Source organism: Leuresthes tenuis, unplaced genomic scaffold, assembly GCF_036924035.1.
Source record: "Leuresthes tenuis unplaced genomic scaffold, fLeuTen1.0.hap1 SCAF_17, whole genome shotgun sequence".
In the NCBI taxonomy this organism is placed as follows: Eukaryota; Metazoa; Chordata; class Actinopteri; order Atheriniformes; family Atherinopsidae; genus Leuresthes; species Leuresthes tenuis.
Genome location: NW_027325371.1, coordinates 8,003,585 through 8,020,768, shown reverse-complemented (window position 1 = coordinate 8,020,768; position 17,184 = coordinate 8,003,585). Strand labels below are relative to the sequence as shown.

The window sequence follows — 17,184 nt, the reverse complement described above, 5'->3', positions numbered from 1 at the left end:
GTTAGTTTATGAGTTCATGATGACTAAAACGGTTTTCTTAGTTTGTTTCCAGCAGCAGAAGTTGGTTTACCATATTTTGAAGGCTGTCATCGGAAATTGTATTATGTTGTCATGTCCCTATATTGTGAACTTGATAAATTGTTGTCTTTCGACCACAAGGTATCAGCAAACATTCACCATTCAAAATGAAAACCAAAGGTAAAATCATTAAATCACAATAAATTTGCACAATTTGATTATTAGCGTGCTTATAAATAGAAATAACAACATTCTGGCTAATTTAACTTTAACAACAAGCTGATTTGTGGAGCGGAGCCCAGTTTCCTTATTGAAAGTGTTCAAACTGCAAGCAGGAGACTCATAATGGATCACAAAACACATCGCGCCTATTATAAGAGCGTATAGTATTAAAGTAAAATTAGAAAAATATATATTTTTTTAAAAAGTAAGCATAACTAAGCTGAATTCACCTCAAAAGGCGGTAAATCCGCTTCAACTGATAAAAAGATGCAGCGTTTGAACTCAAGCAGGAATTATTTCTGTCCTCTAGTGGCCATAGTGGGTAACTGTAAGAGCAAATTCATGTTAACGATAATCCACGCTCTCTTAACTTCCGGTGAACACTCGAGATAAATCTTAGACTGTCATACCGGAAACAATATTAACAACAAAACTACCAACTAGCTTTAAAGATTAATTTCATAAGCTTTTAATTAGTTTGGCAAATTGATATTCATATATTCTTCATTTGTCTCCATTCATTCAACTTCTTCCTTAATTTGTTAAATTCCTTAAAAAATCCTTTTGAAAAAATCTTATTATAAGGGGTTTTTAAGAAATATACATTTTTCAAGCTTTTGCACGATTCTCTTTGTTATTCACCTACCGAAGTACGACTTTAGATTTTTCAGATCTATGACTGTGCAGGCATAAATATTTTCACAAGCCAATACAAAATATAAGGAAAGGGAGACCTGTAGAGAACAGTTGTACTTTCAGGGACTGTGAAAGTTGTCAAGGCTGCATGATCTGAATTTATGCAATCTTTTTTTTTTTTTTATCTTTTCACAAGTAGCCCTCAACTTTTCATGTCAGTTATGAGTTTCATGTCACCTTAAGAGGTTGGGCCTGGAAACATTCTGCCCTGTGCTTGGTGACAGAAATGGGGTGGAGTCCCGGCAGCAGGGGAGGTGGTGGGTGGAGGCCTGGTGTAAGAGATGGAAAAAGTTTGACTGAGTGAATTCACAGGCAGCAGAGGCATTTGAGTCAGGGCACACATGCTTCAGCTGTGAGAGGCCTCACTCCCCTTGGCTGGCTGGCATCCCAAAGCAGAGGCAGAGAGAGACAGAGAGGGCTGAATGTAAGAGACCGAGGTTGGAGAGAAATTCAAAGTGTAAAGTAGACTTGTGAGAGGCAAACAAGTGGTCCAGAAAGTTGTCAGAAAGGAAGAGAAAAAGGATTTGGTATTCATTTTTGTGTAAAGTGGATCCATTGGATTGGTTTTCAGTAGTGCATTCTTTTCAGTAGTGCAAGCAGTTTAATTCTGAGTTGACAGATATGGCGGATACAAGTGTTAAAAAAGAGCATGTAGTCCATGCAGAAGTGCCTTACGATGATGAAGAGGTAGCTTTGATGGGTGCTGCCACAGAGCCGGCAGTAGATGACGATGACAGTACTGAAGAGGTGGACCTGGTTCTGTCTACTGGCTCTGGAGGCAAGAGTGAAGCTCAGATGAATGGGGTCATGGTTCTGTCTCTGCTTGACAAGATAATCGGGGTGGTAGACAAAATCCAGCAGACCCAGAATGGACTCGAGGCTCGGCAGGAAGCCATGGATAAGTCTGTGTCAACCATCCAAGGGGAGCTGGCTAAGTTGTCCAAGAACCACGTAGACACTGCCAAGACTGTCAACAAAATGCTGGAGAAGGTGCGCAAAGTCAGTGTCAACGTGAAAACAGTTCGTAGCAACCTGGAGAGGCAGGCGGGCCAGATCAAGAAGCTGGAGAGCAACGAGAATGAGCTGCTCAAGAGGCGCAACTTCAAAGTCCTCATCTACCAGGTGAAGTGTGGAGAGATTGTTCCTTTATCACTTTAAAGGTTATAACAGACTTACAGTAGCATTGTGTGTGAGAATGTGGTGAAAATAACAACATGGTGTTAGTTCAGAACGGGGTGTGTTGCATTCCCCACATCTGAAAGAAAGTTTGGCAAGAAGTGTGAAATTAACCTGAAAGTCTTTCAGAGCATCTCTTGACATCATCTCACACATTCACACTGCAGCATGAGTTGACCTCTTTTGGTAAAAATGAAAAAGGGGGCTGATGGTTCGTGCAGGGTGCGGCTCTGTGGTTTCCATGACTTAAATATCTGAATCACCCTTTCCTTAAACTTAAATAAGGCTGTAATGTTTACGAAGTATCCAACAGTGCGTTCTACTATGTAGAAATCTCTGTACAGTCTCTGTTCACGCTCACTGAGTGGTAGATTTCTCCTCATGCTGGTGGAGGGAAAACCAGTAGCTTCCATGGAAAAAATGAAGACAGGTAGTAACCTCTCCCACTCCACAGGCCTTCACGATTACCCAATGAAACTATATAAAGACTTGTGGGTGTAAATAAGAATATAAGGCCTATAAACACAGGCATGTGGGGCTACTTGAGACAGAACCAACGCCCCACTTCTGAGTGCTCTGAGGACAGATATTTGGCAGGCAGTTGTTGCGATGAAGATGTAGTTTTTATCGTGAAGATTTCTCAGAAGTGGGACACGCTTCATGGTGGTGCACAAACGTACACATGAGTTAATGATTACACAGATATTAATACTGCAAGAGGCTTTGTGGGTTCTTTACAGAAATAAGATGTTATTACAAATAACTTGGAGCAAAAAACTGGCAAATAAAAAGAAGAGAGAAACAAAATGATTCCCCCGTGAACAGTCAAAGAGCGCAATATCCTCAGTGAACAGTTCTTTTTTTAGCAGGACGTTCCGTCATGTCTTACACTTGTGTAAACAATCTGCTTAAAATAGTTTTTTTGCCATTTGGTTTAGAATGAGTCATTCCACAACACCTCAAGAAAATCAAGTTACCTTTTACTTATAATGTCTGAACCTTTGCTATCTGGAGAAGATAACTCTCTTTAAAAACATTAGGAGAAGTGGATCTGAGGGTTGTAAGATTCTCATGAATAGAGCTTACTTCAGGATCCATATTGGCAGGCACAAACTTTTCACATCACTCTCCCTGGATGTCCAATGTGGGAGCAGGTTACACTATTGGCATCTTGCAGAAATCCAATCATAGACACTAGACCTCAATAAATTACTCTGTAAAGCAGGTGCCTCCTGCCATTTGTGACACTCCCGCAAGCCTTTTCATCTGTGTATCTCCGCAGAGGTCTGTGTAACAGATACTGTACAAGAATAGGAAAAGAGTTTGTAACTGTGACTCTTGTTTGAAAAGTTTAACATTTGATTGTTTTTCTGATTTACTTTTTGTTGCATTTCAGCACAGACAGAGTATAAATTATCCTAAATTACTCACTGTTGGTATAATCTCAGCCATAAGGTCAGTGACACTGTCTAAACTTGTCGCTGCCATGTTTTCAATGCAGTTGTAGGCGCTGCAGCTTCCATGTTGCAGAGGGTGTTTTTGGCTCCTGCTATTTTTTGCCAGGGGGCTGCTGCACCGTGTCTAGTTCAATTGAACAACAGATAGGCTGGTTAGATATTGGCAGCAGTGCAAATCAACACTGGCTCTCAGTCAAGTTTCACCTCTTTCCACTGTCTCTGTGCGTGTTAATGTATTAGAGTGGACAAGTTTAGAATTAGATCTACGGTAAGGCTGAGGTTAGGGTTGTGGTACGGCATGTAGAGGTGAAGGCAAACGCCCATGGAATTAGTTTGCCTGTGTGCGTGCGTGTGTGCATGTGGTCATTCCACACCACTATTGGCTTTCACCTACAATGTCAGTGTCAGGGAAGCTAGAATTTTAGTAAGAGAAGTGAAACATTTTACAGTGGAGTAGCACCCCATACTCTTCTTTGTTGAGCTGATAGTTGCCTTAACTGCGGGCGTTGTTTATTTTTTCCCTCATGCTACTCTACATGTGCCCTCTGAGAATAGCCACGTAGTTGAAAATGTCCGTCTGGAAAGATGGGGATGCCTTATATTTAAACCTGTAGTGATGGTAGCATGCAGGGTCCCCAGGCAACAACAGGGTGTGGCGACGACATAGTTACCAAATGCAGGTTACATATAAGCTGTGGGTATACAGTGGGGGGATTCTTCCGGGACGTGTGAGGATGGGCTTTTAGGATAACAATCTCATGACTGTGTACCCTTGCTGCAGCTCAAGCTGCAAGAACCCTGCCCTGCAGGCAGCAAATGACCAGTGATTCAATGGATACTTGGTTAAAGACGCTTACTGCATGTTTTCTCCCTGCCTGAGCCGTTTTTTGTTTTTCTCTTTTTCAAAAGAGGCAATCACTCACAATGAGTTTATTTCCTCATTTCCTTTTGGTCCCTTACAGCAGGTTATTTTAGTTTTGCTTCTCAAGACCAATATCCTGTTTCATAAGCCATAAGGACATAAACAAAATGCTTTTAATGTCCAAGTCAAGTTTGCTTGTTGTAATATGATGGCAGTAAGGAATACAAAGGTTGGTGTCATTGTGCAGCAGATCTACATTCAAGCAATAAGGAAGTTCCCAAGTGCTTAATATTCACCTTATTCTATTCACATCTCCTTAAGGCAAATCTAAACGGCAATGGAAAAGTGGCAATTGGCACACGTGTGACCTTAAAGTATCTAAAAGTGTGAATGTCTCAACAGCAGCTTAAAACCCTGAAACTCTCCACCAGTCTGTTGAAGAAAACTTTTAACATCTTCATTTAACATGAAACATCTTCAAAAAACAATAGAAAAAGCAAAGCTGCGTTCTTTTGGGGTATTACCACAATCTGGATGACTGCACCAACAATAAGGAAGTTGCGCAGTTCTTCTTCAGAAGATGAAAGCTGTTTGCCTCTGATAAGCTTGATTAAGATTAAGTTGATTACGCTTGATTGAAGAGTTGAGTAATTTGTTGCAGTTTAACCAAACATTCTTTTTGTGAGTTGGAAAATAAGATAGTCAAGCTAGTGTATAACAGCCATTTTTAATTTCTACTTTTATTTAAATATTCTGAATGCACATGGAACAATTACCCACTTTACTTTAACAGTGTTCATATTGTAACTCCAATGATTCAGTGAGCTTGATTTAAGTTTCACATGCTTCAAAGTGCACTTTATCTACATAATTATGTGGCTTTATCTAGTTTATGCAATATGATAGCGTATGTCCATCAGAGTGTGAGACAGTACTGCCGTATGTCTGGAATGAGGGTTTGTTTGGCTACAGCGAAGGAACAGCGATAGCTATGTGGTCAACTCTATCAGGGAGATGTAAGACTTCTCAGTTACAGACTACTTAGTCCACGCCAGCATCCCAGACCACCCAGAGCTCGAATCACAGCCTCCAACCTCACCACCAGGCCACCTTTCTTTAATAGATTTCCACTCTGAGCAGGCTCCGTAATAACACCGTCCCATCTACTCCAGACATAGTGATCCAGCCAGAAATTTGTCCACTTTGCTAAATCTTTCCAGGCATAGATTGGATGTTAGCACCACAACAAAAGAATAGTTATAAAGTACTTAACATGTTCTCACAGGCGAGAGAAAGCCACTTGACGGAAAAGCAGTCAACTAGCAGTACCAAGCTGGCGTTGTGATTCATCCTGTTGGCATCTCTGCCTGTCCTGCCAGCACTTGCTCTCATCCCTTCTCCATTTCTCCCCCTTATCACTCCCACTATCAGCATAGCCCATTTATTCCCACTTAGACTACCTAAGGGCTCATTCAGGATTTGCTGCAGCACTTTGCACACTATGGGGATCTCTTTCCGTCTGCCCTCGCTGTCCTGAGTGGATGGAAAGATTATCCCCATGGAGACTCTCCATTTTTACACTTGCATGTCAGCTATAATGTTGAGCCACCTCTAAGTTGAACCACATCTGAGTCCTTGCATGTATGTAAAATAGTTTGTTTGCTGGTGGCAATCTTGTAAAAATATAACATATAAAAAGAGAAGAGCAATGGCACCAAAGGTCAGAGAAATGTTAAGATGTCTCTCCTTTTCTTCTGAAGCTGAAGCTTCCCATGCATGGACTTGTAGGCGCTCTACAACACATTGGAGAGGTGTGGGTACTGGTGGTACGGTCTTCACGTCGTTATTTTGCTCTTTGTCTTCTTTGTCAGTTGCGTTTTTTTTTCTCCTAATTGTTGATTCTAACGCATGTGTAATCAGTGCACTCAGTGCGACCAGTTTAAATGTTTTTGTTACGTGCGTTTAGCTCCAAAGGGACTCTGGACCTGAAATTTACAACCAAATGGCCACACTAACGAGCAGAAAGTCTATCAATCTATCAATGACACTTCTAAAACCCACATATGACATGTTGTTGGTTAATATCAGCAATACTTTGGGCAGCATCCACTATAGCTTGACTAAATCGCAAACCTTTCTTTGCAAATTAATAGTGATAAAAAATCTATCCAGATATAAGTGTTAACATATTTTCATCTAACTCAGAGCCAGAAAGCAACCGTGCATTTCTCAGAATGTCAAACTACTCCTTTAATATCCACCGCTTGTGTTTCCCTCACAGCTCATTAGTTTCAGCAGCAGCCGGATCATCATGGAGCCAGAGTAATGTTTCTCTTGGCCTATTTGTTCAAATTTGGGTTCTGAAAACAGTCTAGCTCTATTTCTTTTTTGTTTCAGCGCACAGATATTTTGTTAATGACAAGAAAGAAATGAACTCAGTCCAAAGCCAAAACAATCCTTCCACTTAGTTTGTAATTTTGAAATCTCAACAACATCATTCTTCCTTTGAAAATCCTGCTGTTTGTGTTACTTGTGTATCAGCCAGCATCCTCTGCTACTGTTCACCTTGTTTTTCTACATTTTTCTTTTAATCTATTTTCTTTTCTTTTCTCTACAAGATGACATTTGTTGACAGTGACGTTAACGTTATGTGTTTATGTGTAAAGGAATCAGCATTTTTAACACGTACCACTCCCTCAGGCCTAAACAGCTGTGTGACCCAACTGGGCAAGTGTAATTTCACAAACTGACATACAGTGTAGGCCTTCTCTGGTCTGCTTTTTCAGATCAAGTTTACAACACTCTGTGGTGCTTTTGTATGCGTGTGTGTGTTTAAGAGGCAGATGGTGAAATTACTGATAGTGTTACTGTATCCTTTCCTATTCTCGACTCATCGGGATATACAGTTTGAACAGCAGAAAGACGACCCATGCTATTTTAAGAGGTGGAAACACGGCACATATCTGTGAATAACATTTAGTGTAATCTATATTATATTAATGTATAATATCATATCTGTTTCAAATATTGCCATATGTTAGTTGTTTCTACACTGTTGGAAAGCAGTATGTTAGCTATGAGTTAAGGTCATATGAAAAAGAAAATATATATATTTGTGTACGTGTGTGTGTGTGTGTGTGTAATTTGTGTTGTCTAATGAAAGTATTACACTGGAACACTGTCCACAGCACAGTGTGCAGATTTGGTTTCTGGAGAGACTAAATTGAATGTGTCCGACCAGCTGACACACTGATACTGGAAGTGGATGTTTCAAAACCTTTCTAAATAAACCGGAAATTTCCAGTATATTTAACTACCACTAAATGACATCTTTTAAGCCTCTTTATATTTCTGTATTATTAGAAATAGTTCTTTATTTACCATCTATACATTCAGGTTGAATATAAATAACATGTTGCGTGTGAAAGTAAATCCTCCTCTGTGCAAACACTCAGTCAGGTTACTCCAGTGGTATATTTCACTGCAGCTGTGACAACTCGCTCTTCTTGAAGCCGATGTGTGAATTACAGGCAGTCACTGAGTTCATGTGCCAGGAAACTGTGGGTTTAAGATACCCTTGGCATTAGATTTTGCATGGACATGGATGTTTAAGATGATTTATACATGAATTATATAAATGGTGCCTTAATTAGGTTCAGCATAAGCGGCTTTTGTTTGCGCCTGTAGGCCCACTTTCAGATTTAAACCCTTTTTGAAATTCTACAAGGAATTTTATGACTACTTTTAATAACAAGACCGTTGATTTTTCCACCGACATTGCCCCAGCTACCTTATCGTCACACCAACAATAGCTCAATTCAGAAAGCAAAGCTTATGCATGACTGGCAGAATGCCTTCGCTCCTTGCCACTTGCCACTGCTCATTAATCATTAAGCTGTAATTCCCCAAAGCTGAACTTGCGTGAGCAACTACGCAATTCACTTACTTTCAGACACACTCCTGTAAAGTGGTCATTTGTGTTTTGCACATAAACGAAAAGAATACTACCAATTAAAAGATAAAAAATTTTCAAACGGTTTTTAAAATCTACATGTTTCAGGAAATTCATGTTTATGTTTGAACTAGTTTAAATCGTCCATATTCGTAAAAGGAAAATTGTGAGAATGATTATATTTGGTTTACTTACTTACAGCAGTAGACAATATGGATGTCGGCTTTAAAGAGAGTTATACAATTCATTCCATCACTGAAGCTGGCAGTTCACCCAAAGTTGTAAATGGAAAAGCAAATTTTCCACCTTTGCATGGGACTAACCCTACTGAGATTCCAGTGGTTTCGGAGTCCTAGATGTGGGAAGGCTGAGCTGTGGAAAGGGGCTCCTCTGTGTGTGTGAAATCATAAATCATGACCAAGGATCAAAGGATTCCCTTCCTGTGGAATGAACTGTAACCTGCCATAGCCATAACTGTGCAGTGTGTAAAAGCCCTTTCTTTGAATGACTCTGTCTACAGACAGCATGGGATTGGTTAACTTCTCTGCAACAACGTAGACCCCTAAATATAGCACCATTAGATTAAGCTTCCCAGACATCATATAATCGGGCCTCATGAGGGAGAATTTGAAGTTTGCTTCCCGTCATATGACTCATCGCCAAAATACTAAAGTAGTAGGCAGGTGGCTATCATCTGTGAATTGTCTGAGCTTTATTTAGGAGAGTGTGGGAGGAATCAATATTAATGACCAGGGTACGCTTATGTCCTAAATTTATGCTCCAAGCTCTCTTTAGAGATCAAAGCATCGCAATACAAGCCTCCGAGGGACCCTAACATGCAAACCTCCACCTCATGTCAATCTCTCATTTGGTCTTTTCCCGTCCTGAAGTGGCACACAGGTCTGTAATATCACTCATTGTGAACGTTAAATGCACAGCTGCAAGGACTGGATAGGATCAGACAGCTGCTCCTGTGACTCACCAGAGAAGCCTTTCATCACACTGCCTCGAAAGGAATGATGTGTGGTGTGGTCTGCTAATCTACAAGACTGTTCAATGTTTGCAATCATGTAGGTGGATTAAGATCATCTGTTCCTGGGTCCAGATTCATTATTTAAACAGTGATGAGGCCTGCTATCTTTTCAGATTGTTCAACTTTAAATGCAAATGAAGGGTAATAAGATGCTTGCAGCCAATAAAAACAGAATATAGTCATAAATATCGCACAGTGGTATCACCATTACAGTAAAGTGACAATTTACTTAAAATCAGAATCGTATACATTTATCACAACTGATTAAATACTATCCTTTATGGCATCCATCCAATATTTTCATTTTGATGCAGAAGTTATTGACTATGGGGCACACGCCACAAAAATACACACAATCAGTCCAGAGAAGTTCTAAAAAAGGGAAATATCTGGTACACATAACACATTTTGGGTGTGCTTGAAGTTTCGGAAATCAAAAATGATTTCCAACAACCTTCATAGTTTCTTATTCTACAAATTGTTGTCAATGAAAACATGCTTGTTGAATATTGGTGGTCTTGTTACAGTGAGCGTACGGACTGACAGCGAGTGTAACAGAGCCAGAGACATGCCAGTGGCTTTAGTCAGAGCTGCTGCCGTCTTAGTATAGTGCTGATTGAAGGCAGTGTTTCTTTCGTTGTCCATGGCAACAGTCGATTACTGTTCCACACAGTTTGTTTCCTCAAAACAGAGGGGTTACACTGATGATGCTGTGTCTAACAGTATAGGTTTTCTATGTCACATTCTGTCTCACTCCCTTTTTTGGATGGGTTGTAGACATACTAACGTACCAGTAATTTCAGCTCTTATTAGGTTTGAACATTTTAATTGCATTTCCTGTGTTGTAATTCATGAGAGATGGTTCAGTAGTATTTGGCCTCTCCTAACAAACATAGACCATTTAAAGTGTACCCACTTTTTACAGCCAAGTTTTCCATGAGGCATACACATCATGCCACTTTTATAGGACAGAAACATTAACAAGTAAGCCTTTTTTCTCTGAGCAGAGCATGCTCAAATCGCCGTTCTCCTGGCACCTGTCAGTAAATACACACACACCGTGGGTCAACTTTTCCACTGCTTGTAAGTGGAAAGGGAGAGGAAAGGTAACATGGAGACGCTAATGGACTTACCATATTCAACCTCAAGCTCTCAGTCTTGTGATTTGTAATCAGGCTGGGAAACCCAAACAGGGCTAGCTGATACCATCACAATTTCCAAGTAGTGTAAACTGGGAAATGTCCCCAACGCATGTTCCCAGGAACTTTAAAAGTCTGACAAAGGCTGATATTTCCTTGTCACACATCAGTGTATCACAAGTCTGAATGTTGGCAAGATGCAAAGTAGGTCTAAGGTCATTTAGGAGCATTTCAAAGATCGCTAAGCTGTCGACCAGTTGATTTAACATCATAAACTGTTTGGTCTCTTATATATTTCTAATATATGTAAAATTTCAGTGGATAAAAATGATGATTGCGTTTTATTGTTGTGTTTTTATGTTTAATACAACACTTTAACTGTAAATAATTGGAAAGAACAAGCATGATGTTCAAAAACACGTGGACCCAGTAAACCAGTATTTCATCAAATTTTTAAACTCTGGTGTACTTTTCTTTTCAGTTTTTAGATGTATGCATGTAACATCAGTTAGTTTGGCAACGGTGTTCCTGATAAATAGTACATTGCTGTGCTGAGACACAGTATGAAAATAACATGATTCCCATGTTACGTTTTCTCTCTTACATTGACCTCATCTGTTGCCATGTACAGTACATGCATGTTTTCCTGTCGATAGTTGTAATTATGGAAAGTACTGTTTCTTATTCTGTGTGTGAGGGAGAGTTTACATGTCTGTTTTAAAGCCCAGGCATGAAAGGCATTTATATTTAAACATTGTATCTCATGTGAGTTCCTCTGAAAACTGAAGAAATCAGTATTATAATTTAAGACTTAGATTTTAGAGCTGAGTTTTTATCCCTGAACACTTGCAACAAAGAGGCTTTAACGGGAACCTGTAAAGTCATTTCAGTGGCTTCTTGTACAACCAACAATATGCAATGGTCTTCCTTTTGTTTCTTCGAACTTTGTTTTTTTGTTTTGGTACAACAAAAGAAGAACAAAATCTGACCAGCTTTCTGTAAAAATATTGCAGTAACATCATGTGCCCACGCAATTTGAATATACATTCAATTCCTTAATGTTACTATCATAACTAAAGCTTGCGTTGTTCAGTATGCATGTCTGCAAAGCGGATGCAGCATTCAGTTTGGTATAACTGTAACATGGTCACAGCAATCCCATCGGTATATTATTGTAAAGATGTCACCTGTTCGTCCAGCTGAACTTCACTATTCACCAGGGACAACAGGAGGGGCCGGTTGCCATGGTGACAGAGAGCTCTGTTTATTTGTTGCTGCAGGGGGAGGGGAGGGTGTTGTTTGGGGTAGAGGGTGTCTGTCGGACTGAGCGATGCAGTGGCTGGTAGCCAGAGAACAGTAGATGGAATTCAGAGGGAAAGGCCAGCTGAAAATAAACCCGTAGAGAGCGGGTTGGCCAGGTCCACTTCACACAGCTCCAGATAAGGAGGCAAAGTCCGTTTTATGATAGGATCGTGTGGCAGTATTTGAACTGCTTGAGGAGATGTGATGCTTATTTGAGCTGACAGGTGTTTGTTTTTCAGAAGCCAGATATGATTATAGTATTGTTTTTTTTTATTTTATTTATCAGTACTATAAGTTACTTTTTTTACAATAAATATAATGAGTAAAGTGTATCCACTGTAATCTATCTCTCCTGTTGAGATATGGAGCTGCATATCAAATATTATTGATGTGAGTATCCCTTTAAATAAAGGTAGTGGTTGCACAACAAAAAAAGAAGGACAGAACTAACATTGATTAAGTTTGAGGTGAGATATATTATACGTCATAAAGCTTCAAGTGAATTTAGACAATGAAGCTGCTCATTTGTGTCATATGCAATGCCTCAAATTAATCTGTTACCATGCCGATGATGATTTATTGAATACCGTAAGGCAGCTGTATTAAATATTTCTATGTTTGCAATAGTCCCAATTCAGTGGTTTAGAGTTTTATGATGTAGAGGATAAACAAAACATCTGCTCTAAGTGAGCAGTGTTTCATGATTGTTTCAAATGAACCGCTGTTCTCCAGGGACATTTATCTAGATTTGGCAGAATGTGAAAAAGAGGTTTCTTTGTTGATCTCATCTTTCGTCTGAGCTGACATTGGAAAAACTGAGAGTGAGACACATTTTGTTTCTCAAATTTATCACGAACATCTGAAAAGTTCTGTAAGACGTAATTTAAGGCCAATACATGAGTTTACCTGCATCTTTATTTCACTTTTATTTCATTTTTAATGCTGAAAAATAACAAGACAAAGTTACCAATCAAATGAGTCATTCATTTGATAAAGTCTAATTTCTCATTCTCTCTAAAGATCAAATTACACTGTAAATGAGAGTTTAATACACACGTTTAGCTGGATGAAAATGACTTATTAAATGGTTTGTGCTCAAGATGAAAGAAAATTAAATGCAACAAAGGCAAAATATAAAGAAAACAATCAAAATTGCAATAAAAATACACAACTCAAAGGTGAGCTGTAAAACAAATGTTTCCATGACTTAGAATACATAGTTTCAGACTGAAGAACAACAAAAGGTCTTACTTTTCACTCACTAGCTGAAAAATGTCTGTTCATATTTTGGGGCTGTCTCTGTAATAAGATGGAAATGGTGGCATTTTAAAGTTATAACAGATTTATATTTGTACATCTACAACGTTTGTGACCGTGACAATAGAGCAAAGATCACAGCAACAGTAAAGCAGAAGTGTTGCACTGATGAGCAGCAGTTTAACTTAAAACCCCGCTCAATTTCTCCAATGGTCATAAACAAGATGGGATGGGATCACACCTTTAGCGTGCTTCTGCCTCTCTCTAGGGTGGAAATCTGGTATCACACTGACAGTGTCTGGCCAAACGACTTTAAACATATTGTTGCTGCAGTGATGGCTGATTTGCATCTGTCAGCAGAACAGAAGCATTGTGGTTTTCTATAAGTCATGTTGCAAAGTCAGGCACTTTCATTGTGGATTCAAGGAAAACCTCACAACGCTGTTTATCGTGAAGTTCTACAATTTTTTTTTCTAAGAGTTAAAGTTTAAAGAAGGGGTGCATTCACATATAAACATGGACAACCGTCTTTACTAGTGGCTCATTTTCGGTTTTGCTGCTGTTAAGCAGGTACTGTGGTCCTACTTCTAGGTGTGCCTATGAGAATAAATTTTGCTGAGGTATGAAACTGCTGTACTAACAGAGATTGCAGATTTATTGATAAACTGAAACTGCCAAACCACCAAAGCTTTTCAACAAAACCAAAGCAGGCCTCTAAATTAAATGACTTTTGTAATTTACAGTGAAAATAAGTGAATATTTAATTTCCTCAAATTTCGGTATTCAGAATTTGATTTAGAAGATCCTCTTTCAAATTTTGGATTCAGCTGAGTGTGTAAGTTAAACTTTTTTTATACAGAAAAGATAGCAAATGTCAGGAAATGCTGTGGTTAGATGCAGAAGCTTGATGGCTTTGGTTTCAGTATGACTGCAGTTGCAGAAAATATAAGTTTTTCCTCAAGCCCAGTTGTTTTATTATTGTTGTTGTAGAACACATGACTACAACAGCTCATGCTTTTATATTTAAATCTAGATTTTAAATTCTGTTGGGACATGACTGATGGCATACAATTGACACCACTAGATGGCACTCTGCATCAGCTACAGTTGTGAGCTGGACATTAAGATGATGCATGATCCTGTAAAGTATCTTGCTCACTTTTTCAACACCATTTTTCTGGCAGATGATTTTTATTAGGTTTTAAATCAGATGACATTGTTTATCTAAATCAGTGAAGTGCCATTTTAGCTGGAAATTTTATGTCAGACTGAAAATTGTGTTTAATTCCCACTCTTTCTGTGGCTGAAGAGTTTTCTGTCTTTCTTACCCCTCCTTTCTTCTTACCTTCAGGACCAAGTGAAGCTGCCAAAGGCATCCAAATCCAAGACAGCTGAGACAGCTGAAGGTAAAGCAATGGAAGGTCTGGAACAAATCCCAGAAGAGGAGCAGGAGGGATTAAGAGGGAATCTCAATTCGGATGAAGAAGTGGAGGTTGATGAGGTTATCGTAGAGACTCGTACAAAGCGCATCCAACAGCAAGTGGACAACATAAAGAAAGCCTTCTCCAGAGAGAAAATGGAGAAGACCAAACTAAAGACTAAGGAAAATTTGGAGAAAACCAAGCAAAGAACCCGTGAGAACATGGAGAAAACAAGGCAGAGAACCCGTGACAACCTGGAGAAAACAAAGCACAATCTTGAGAAAAAGATTGGTAAAATTGGGAGCCGCATGACCCCCAACCTGGAACGCAGAGCAAAAGTGAAAAGCTCTAAAGAGAAGCTGAAGAAATCCCTCACTCCCGACCACAAAATCCATGCTCGCTCCAAGTCAACCGTGTATCGAGTTCCCCCTTTTACCTTCCATGTAAAGAAGATTCGAGAAGGTGAGGTGGAGGTGGTGCAGAACACAGAGATGGTGGAGGTAACCGAGGAAGAGGCTCCACCAGGGGGAGAGGAGAACGAGATGGGTCTACACTCAGAGCTGGAGGAAGAGGAGCTGGTGAATGTGGACAGCCCAGAAATGCAGGCTCTATTAGTTGTCACTGAGGACTCTCAGCTGGTCAGGGTGGAACCAGACCATCTAAAGAAGGCCCAAAGCGAATAGAGGCTCCTAGCTCAACATAATGTTGAAGGAAGCGATATAAGGATGAAGAAGGAAACAGTGTCGATGAATGAGTTGAAACAGAGGGACACAGTAATGGTCATGGGGATTTTCTAGAGGTGATCACAACCTGACATCTCATTTGTTCTCTTTTCACTTTTCATCCTACCCAGCATGGATGGATGGATTTCCTCTTTGCTTGTATTTACCAGACAAATGATAGAAACTAAACAAAAACTAAGCTAGTATTTGAAATATCCTCAAGACTGGCTGTTTATGTTAGACTTACATGTCTAGGAAATTTGTTTGTTTTTGATTTGATTAACTGTATATCTTTTAAAAAAATTCTAAATAGTCCTTGTTTTTATGAGGTAATGTTTTTCCCATGTATGACATGTACATTAATTCATATGGAAAAGGGAAGTAGGACGGGAGGTTCATGAAGTAGTGGATGGTTTCATGTAATGTGCATGTGTGAAACAAAGAAATATGTAAGGTTTACCCTTTAGACAAGATTAAAAGGGTGCTGGCAGAGGATAGAAGAGTGAGGCTGAATTTAGACAAACGACTTTAAAAAACTTAAATCCTTATCTGTAAAAGCAATGTGGCATAAAGTTTTTGTACCACCAGCTATTCAAACAATTCACCAAATATGACAATTTAACATGTCTGTCAAGTTAAAAAACTGAAGGAAAGATGTCTACTCATGATAATGTCCAATAAATAATACTGGTGACTTTGACACACTGACAATCTTAAATATCAGAATGCTTAAACACTTACAGAAATGACCCCACAAAAAGGAAAAGATTATTGGTGTGTACTTGATTAAACCTTCAGAAGTAGAATGATTTATATTTTTTAAGGCAGCAAGTCAATGACCTGTTTGTACATTTTCTGTGCTTTGATGAGAGTTTTAAGTTAAACTATGTCACTGTGTGGGAATAATTTTCACCACTCCTTTCTTGGTCCATAACTAATCACACAATAGAATTTCTGCTTCGATTAAATAAACACCTAAAGTGGAGCTTGCCATTTAGAATTGAAACTTTGCTGCAATATATCTTACCAAAATACAGCCTGCTTGAAAACCTTTGGTTATTTACTGTAATGTTTTTATGTACATTTATCGTGTTGTATGTGTTGCATATTGCTTCCCAAGTTTCATTGAACTCACCAATGTCTGCACCGAGTAGACGAGAAACAACTGCGTCACCATGGTCACATCTCGTCTCATCTCGTCACAGTACATTTTCAGGTCCTTGTTAAAAATGTCTGACTGTAATAGCAGGCAGACAAAGGATGGTCTGAAAAGAGGATGACTGTTAAATGACTTTGCAAACATGTGGAGGAGCACATCATCCTGAACAGCACATTGCCACATTTTATGAATGACATGGCACTCATAAATGTCAGAATGCAGCAACAAGACAATACAGTCTACAAACATTTCTTAGCAAAGATGAGCTGTAATCCTGTGCTTCCTCTGAATAATAAAAGAAGTGTCCGCGCTGACGAAAAAAGCCACCTGCTCATAAATCATACAATGAAGATGTCATTTTGACTTAGAGAAAAGAGCCAAGTAGGATGAGAGAAAGCTGCTATAGCTGTTATATATTCTGATTTTGATGCAAACTAGCAAAGGCAGTGCTCAACTATTGCCACTTTAGATCATGAAAGGCAAGCACACAAGGCTCCAGACAGGAACAAGGTGAGTGTATCAGTTCTTTTTTCCTCCCTGCAGACATGTGTGACCTTGATGCGTTGGTGGCACAGGGAGGCCCAGCGTGTGGCGAGGAACAGCATTAAAATAATCAATAGGTGGGGAAATGCAATTAAGGAGAGTGCTCTCTCTGATCATTGAGCAGCGTAGGGAAAAAGGAAAATGGGGAAAAAAGAAAGCATGTGTGTGTGTTTGTGTGATGATGATGATATAAAGTATGTGTACACCATATTCCAAAGCATGAAG

At 39.3% G+C, this 17,184-nt stretch overlaps 1 protein-coding gene across 1 annotated transcript; it reads left to right on the top strand.

Annotated features, from left to right (window-relative positions):
• The first annotated feature begins 1,221 nt into the window (after positions 1-1,221).
• On the top strand, positions 1,222-16,307 carry cavin1a (caveolae associated protein 1a). The gene is made up of 2 exons (XM_072368837.1): positions 1,222-2,058; positions 14,466-16,307. Exons 1-2 carry the CDS (start codon positions 1,558-1,560, stop codon positions 15,216-15,218), a joined length of 1,254 nt encoding a protein of 417 aa, XP_072224938.1. The 5' UTR covers positions 1,222-1,557; the 3' UTR covers positions 15,219-16,307.
• Positions 16,308-17,184: the final 877 nt, after the last annotated feature.

Bases quoted from the DNA above. Each gene is read 5' to 3' on its own strand.
- cavin1a (XM_072368837.1), top strand. From the start codon at position 1,558: ATGGCGGATACAAGTGTTAAAAAAGAGCATGTAGTCCATGCAGAAGTG. The intron at 2,059-14,465 runs GTGAAGTGTGGA...TCTTACCTTCAG, and splicing joins TCAAAGTCCTCATCTACCAG to GACCAAGTGAAGCTGCCAAA.